We start from the raw sequence: 6,874 nt of genomic DNA on the forward strand, positions 1-6,874 counted from the left end.
GCCTTTGCTGCCACCTGCTGTCCTTCTGTGCTGCTCCAAGTGCCAGAGCAACCCCCAGCAGAGGACACTGCATCTGGCCCCTCCTGTGCCCCAGCTGCCACTGGGCAGCTCTGTCACCTCTCTTGTCCCTTCCTGGCAGGGCTGGCCTGCTCAGCACTGGATGTGTCACCAGTGCTGGGGATGAGCTGGGAGGCTCTGGGAGCACAGCCCCAGTCCCACATCTGTCTGCTGCAGCCTCAGCTCTGCCCACAGTGCCAAGATGGTGACTGTGTGCCCTGCCTGCCACTGGCTGGTGGCACTGGCTGGTGGCTAGAGGTCAGGCCAGCTGCTGTGGCCCAAAGCTGGTGGTTGTGCTGCAGTCAGCCCCATGCCCCATGGATGCAGCAGCCAGCCAGGATGAGGCCCTGCTTCCAGCAGGGTTTGTTGGTGTCCATCCATGTGGGGAGGGGAGGAGGGAAGGAGGGAATGAGGGGAGGAGGGAAGGAAGGGAGAAGGGAATGAGGGGAGGAGGGAAGGAAGGGAGAAGGGAATGAGGGGAGGAGGGAAGGAAGGGAGAAGGGAATGAGGGGAGGAGGGAAGGAGGGGAGAAGGGAATGAGGGAATGAGGGGAGGAGGGAAGAAGGGGAGAAGGCAATGAGAGAAGGAGGGAAGGAGCAGAGGAGGGAAGGAGGGGAGGAGGGAAGGAGGGGAGGGAAGGAACAGAGGAGGGAAGGCATCCGTGTGGTCACTGGCAGCACCGGGTGGGGTTTCTCCTGAAGGTGGTGAGCGGTGGAGTCCCTCTGTGTGCTGTCAGATCCTGCACTGGATGCCTGCAGCCCTGCCCTGCCTTCTCCTAACTCTTTGTGCTTTCTTTAGCCTTACAAAGGACGAGTCCAAAAGGCCAAAGTACAAAGAGCTTCTGGTGAGTGCCCAGCGAGGCTGCGCCGGCCCCTGCGGCTCTGCCCTCACACAGCCTTGGTTGCAGGGGCTCAGCTTGCTCTGTGTCTTCCCAGGCCACCAGGGCAGGGGTTCAGCTCCCCAGCCTCAGGAGGCACCACCTCCACACCACTCTCTCTGGCCTGTGGGGTCCTGAGTGTCTGTCCCAACCAGGGCAGACCAGTGTAGGGCAAATGCCCTCTGCAGCAGATGGGTGGGCACTGGAGTGGGCAGCTGTGGGCCCTGCATGCTGAGTGTGCCCTGGAAAGGCTGCTGGAGGTCCTGGTGCCCTGCAGGAGCCTTCTCAGTGGCTGAGCAAAGCTGCCACCTGCAGATGCTCAGCACAAGTGAGACTTGCAAGAGCCGGGCTCTAGAGCAGGACACCAGCAGAGCCTCCCTGGGTGGGGGAATGCTGTGATGCTTTTGAGCTGAGTAAATCACACTTGGCAGCAGTGCACCTTCCAGCAGCTGTGGGCATCTGGGATCCACCTGTGCAGGAGATGGAATCATGCCCTGGGTCCCTGATGGTGGTGATGTGATATAGAAGGAGCTTGCCTGGTGTCCTGGCCCAGAGTCACTGTGTTGTTACTTTCCAGCTGCTCTGAGCTGGGTCTGGCCAGTGCAGCCTGCTGGGCAGAGCAGAGGGTTCAGGAGGCCTGGGTTTGAGCCCTGACAGAATCACAGAACAGTTTAGCTTGGACAAAACCTTTAAGATCAAGTCCAACTGTTAAGCCAGCACTGCCAGGTCACCATGGCCCTCAGCACCACATCTACACAGCTTTGAAACCCCTCCAGAGATGAGGACTCCACCACTGCCCAGGGCAGCCTGGGCCAGGGTTTGTCAACCCCTTCTGGGGAAGAAATTGTTCCTGTCATCCAACCTAGACCTCCCCTGGTGCAACCTGAATCTCCTCCTTGACCTCTGTCACTCCTGTGCCCACAGTGCTGCTGCTGGAACCTCTCCTGGAAGTGTTTGTGTCCATGTCCATGCTGTGGAGGAGCCAGGTGCTGCTAACTGCACCCTCACTGCCTCCTGACACCCCTGAGGTCCCACCTCCCTCCCTGTGTGCCAAAGCCATGGAGCAGGCTGTGTCCTGCAGCCCTCCATGCCCCCAGCCCCTCTTTATGCACATCCAAAGGCTGAGCTTTGCCCTGGGGCAGGCAGCAGGCAGTGAGGGTGACCTTGTTGTGGTGGTTTGAAATTAGCCCCCAAATAAAACTGCCAGCCTAGCTCAGGGGAAGCAGATGAAGCTCTATTTACAAGCAGACTAAAATCTAGAAATAGGGAATGCAGTGAGTCAGTACAAAATACACAATATTTACATGGATTTACAAGTTAGAAGCCACACAAGAACCCCCCTGGACAAAACCAGGGGGCTACCATCAGCTTCCTCCTCTTCCCCTCTCCCTTCCTCCCTGTACACAGGACAAGAGAAAGAAGGAGCAAAGCAGAGGGTTGCTGTTAGTACTTAGCCACAAGAAGAATGCAGCCAAGGTGTGGTGGGTTGAAACTTTCCTCAACATTCAATTGCCAGACCAGCTCAGCTGGAAGCAAATGAAGTTTGTGTTTACAAGCAAAACTGCAACCTAGAAATGAAATGCAGTGACTGTGTACAAAATACACAATAGTTACAGGTATTTCCAATTTATAAACAGCACAAGAGTCTCCCTGGGCAGTACCAAGGGGAGCTACTAACAGCCTCCCCCTCCCTGCTCCCTTCTCCCCCTACTGTATCGTAGAATCATAGAATCACCCAGGTTGGAAAAGACCTCAGAGATCATCAAGTCCAACCTATCACCCAGCACCTCCTGACTAACTAAACCATGGCTCCAAGTGCCACATCCAGTCCTTTTTTGAACACCTCCAGGGACAGTGACACCAGCACCTCCCTGAGCAGCACATTCTATGGCCAATCTCTCTTTCTGTTAAGAACTTTTTCCTCACCTCCAGCCTAGACCTCCCCTGGCACAGTTGAGACTGTGTCCTCTTGTTCTACTGCTGGTTGCCTGGGAGAAGAGCCCAACCCCCTCCTGGCTACGACCTCCCTTCAGGTAGTCGTAGACAGCAATGAGGTCTGCCCTGAGCCTCCTCTTCTCCAGGCTGAACACCCCCAGCTCCCTCAGCCTCTCCTCATAGGGCTGTGCTCCAGACCCCTCCCCAGCCTCATTGCCCTCTCTGGACTCATTCAAGTCTCTCAATGTCCTTCTTAAATTGAGGAGCCCAGAACTGGACACAGCACTCAAGGTGTGGCCTAACCAGAGCTGAGTACAGGGCAGAATGACTTCCCTGCTCCTGCTGGCAACACAGTAAAGGAGAGAAAAGAGCAGAGAGTTGTTTTGTTAGATACTTTCAGCCACAACAAAGAGCACAGCCAGGGGCAGCAAAGCCAGCAGAAGCCAGAGCAAGTATCTGCTGGAGCAAGGAGGCCCAAAAGAGAGAAAGTTAGGCTAAACCAACTTTGTTAGCAGTCTCCCCAATGGGATTGTTCAGAGCTTAGCATCAGTTTCCTGCTCACACCCACTGGTGATTTATTTACATTCTACCGCTTTCTGTTCACGATCTGTGGAAAATTTACCAGGCACAGCCTGGAACTGCCACACAAGGTCAGCAAGCCAGCAGAAGCCACCAGTTGGTACGTGCTAGAGTGAAGAAGCAGAAAAGAGCAAGAGTTAGTTCACACAACTAACTTCATGTTAGCTACCAGCCCAGCTGGGTTAGTTAGACCTCAGCATTGTTTTCCCTTTTCACATCCAGAGGTTGTTTGGTTGCATTCTGCCTCTTTCTGTTCTGAGACCTGTGGACAGTTTTGTGAGGGCTGTGCTGGTTTGAGCTCTGGCTGGAGTTTAGGAGCTCGAATGATAACAGATTGAGATTCCTCCTCATTCCCTTTTTCCCAGCAAGGTAGAGAGGGAGGAAAGGGGGAAAAAAAAAGGGGAGAGGAGAGGTAAATTCATGAAAGAAAGTCTGGACTCAGTTTGGAAGTAGATGAGGTAAAGTTTTTAACAATATACATATATATATCTATCTAGCAGTAGCAGGGAGGGGTCACAAAGGTAAGGAATGAGGGTAAATGGGAAAAGAGACAAACCCAAGCCTGGATGGCCTTGTGTTCCCTGCATGCCCTTGTGTGTGTTCCCCTCCATGCCCTTGTGTGTGTTCCTCCATGCCCTTGTGTGTGTTCCCCTCCATGCCCTTGTGTGGGTTCCCCTATGCCCTTGTGTGTGTTCCCTCCATGCCCTTGTGTGTGTTCCTCCATGCCCTTGTGTGTGTTCCCCTCCATGCCCTTGTGTGTGTTCCCCTCCATGCCCTTGTGTGTGTTCCCCTCCATGCCCTTGTGTGTGTTCCCCTCCATGCCCTTGTGTGTGTTCCCTCCATGCCCTTGTGTGTGTTCCCTCCATGCCCTTGTGTGTGTTCCCTCCATGCCCTTGTGTGTGTTCCCCTCCATGCCCTTGTGTGTGTTCCCTCCATGCCCTTGTGTGTGTTCCCCTCCATGCCCTTGTGTGTGTTCCCCTTCCATGCCCTTGTGTGTGTTCCCTCCATGCCCTTGTGTGTGTTCCCTCCATGCCCTTGTGTGTGTTCCCTCCATGCCCTTGTGTGTGTTCCCTCCATGCCCTTGTGTGTGTTCCTTCCATGCCCTTGTGTGTGTTCCCTCCATGCCCTTGTGTGTGTTCCCTCCATGCCCTTGTGTGTGTTCCTTCCATGCCCTTGTGTGTGTTCCCTCCATGCCCTTCTGTGTGTTCCCTCCATGCCCTTGTGTGTGTTCCTTCCATGCCCTTGTGTGTGTTCCTCCATGCCCTTGTGTGTGTTCCTTCCATGCCCTTGTGTGTGTTCCTCCATGTCCTTGTGTGTGTTCCTCCATGCCCTTGTGTGTGTTCCCCTCCATGCCCTTGTGTGTCTTCCTCCATGCCCTTGTGTGTCTTCCTCCATGCCCTTGTGTGTGTTCCCCTCCATGCCCTTGTGTGTGTTCCCTCCATGCCCTTGTGTGTGTTCCCTCCATGCCCTTGTGTGTGTTCCCTCCATGCCCTTGTGTGTGTTCCTTCCATGCCCTTGTGTGTGTTCCTTCCATGCCCTTGTGTGTGTTCCTCCATGCCCTTGTGTGTGTTCCCCCATGCCCTTGTGTGTGTTCCCCCATGCCCTTGTGTGTGTTCCCTCCATGTCCTTGTATGTGTTCCCCTCCATGCCCTTGTGTGTGTTCCTCCATGCCCTTGTGTGTGTTCCCCTCCATGCCCTTGTGTGTGTTCCCTCCATGTCCTTGTGTGTGTTCCCCTCCATGTCCTTGTGTGTGTTCCCCTCCATGCCCTTGTGTGTGTTCCCCTCCATGGCCTTGTGTGTGTTCCCCTCCATGGCCTTGTGTGTGTTCCCCTCCATGCCCTTGTGTGTGTTCCCCTCCATGCCCTTGTGTGTGTTCCCCTCCATGCCCTTTTGTGTGTTCCTTCCATGCCCTTGTGTGTGTTCCTCCATGCCCTTGTGTGTGTTCCTCCATGCCCTTGTGTGTGTTCCCCTCCATGCCCTTGTGTGTGTTCCCCTCCATGCCCTTGTGTGTGTTCTCCTCCATGCCCTTGTGTGTGTTCCTCCATGCCCTTGTGTGTGTTCCTCCATGCCCTTGTGTGTGTTCCTTCCATGGCCTTGTGTGTGTTCCCCTCCATGGCCTTGTGTGTGTTCCCTCCATGCCCTTGTGTGTGTTCCCTCCATGCCCTTGTGTGTGTTCCCTCCATGCCCTTGTGTGTGTTCCTTCCATGCCCTTGTGTGTGTTCCTTCCATGCCCTTGTGTGTGTTCCTCCATGCCCTTGTTTGTGTTCCCCTCCATGCCCTTGTGTCTGTTCCTCCATGCCCTTGTGTGCGTTCCCCTGGGTGTGTGTTCAGTTGGCAGAAGCAGGCCCTGGGCAGTGGTCAGTGCAGGAGGCAGCAGCAGCAGCGATGTTCCTTCGAGCAGACGAGGCAGGAGAGAGAGCAAGCAGTGAGATGTGCACCCTGTGACAGGCCTGCTGGACAGGAAGGGGGAGTGCAGTAGAGCACCTCTGAGCCAGGGGACCCCTTCTCCTGGCGGGGGGGGGGGAGGGGGAGGAGAAGGAACCAAGTCCCACCTGGATCAAGTTGCTTTTGCCCACCTGGGGGGCTGGGTTCTCTTAGCCCCATCCAGGATGGGTGTAACCTGGGATAGGCCCAGCCTAAAGCTGTCCCCCTTGTGTCTCTGTGTGTGTGTGTGTGTGCCTGCAGAAGCATCCCTTCATCCTGATGTACGAGGAGCGGACGGTGGACGTTGCATGCTACGTCTGCAAGATCCTGGATCAGATGCCGGCGACTCCCAGCTCCCCCATGTATGTCGACTGACCTGGCTGCTACCATCCACCTCTGGAACAAGGGCTGAGGGGAGCAGGGAGCTGTAAAAGAGTTTTCATCACATGTTGCAGTGTTTTTAATGCTCGCCCAGACACCATGTGAATACCTGTGGTGTTCTTTTCCATCCTGTCTGTATCCTGTTGTCACGTTTCAAGTGCATCCCTGTAATAGCTGATCACACAGTGTTGGTGTTGGTCACAGAGAGACAGACCTCATCTTGCTCTTTTTGTGGACATGTTCATGAGCTGTGGAAATGAGTGCAGTTATTTGGTGACTGTGATTGGATGAGCACCTAAAAAAAACGAAACAAAACAAAAAACAACCCCACAAAAAGAATTCATTTCTAGACTCAAAACTTGGGAGACTTCTCAGCAGCTACTGGAAAGATTTTATTTTATTTTATTTTTATTTTTTATTTTGTTTTGTTTTTTTTCTTCTTGTTGTTTTTTTTTCCTCTCAAACTCTTCCAATTGTTGTTTCAATTAATAATAATAATAAAAAATTAAAAAAAGAAACAAAAGCAAGCAAACAAAAAGTTAGGCTTTGTCTGTCTGAACATTAAAGAGACTTTGCCTGGAGGGGAGAAGACTTTGCTTAACCAAGGAGAGAGAGAGAGGG

The 6,874-nt window shown here is 53.7% G+C and overlaps 1 protein-coding gene across 1 annotated transcript in view; it reads left to right on the forward strand.

Annotated features, from left to right (window-relative positions):
• MAP2K4 (mitogen-activated protein kinase kinase 4) overlaps positions 1-6,632 on the forward strand; it is an 89,805-nt gene extending 83,173 nt beyond the window's left edge. Inside the window, exons 10-11 of the mRNA XM_054393723.1 lie at positions 856-901; positions 6,134-6,632. Of these exons, the coding sequence (XP_054249698.1) occupies positions 856-901; positions 6,134-6,247 (160 nt within the window). The 3' untranslated portion in view covers positions 6,248-6,632. The remainder of the gene's footprint in view (positions 1-855; positions 902-6,133) is intronic.
• Positions 6,633-6,874: the final 242 nt, after the last annotated feature.

The sequence above is a fragment of the Indicator indicator genome, chromosome 29, assembly GCF_027791375.1.
Source record: "Indicator indicator isolate 239-I01 chromosome 29, UM_Iind_1.1, whole genome shotgun sequence".
Classification (NCBI taxonomy): Eukaryota; Metazoa; Chordata; class Aves; order Piciformes; family Indicatoridae; genus Indicator; species Indicator indicator.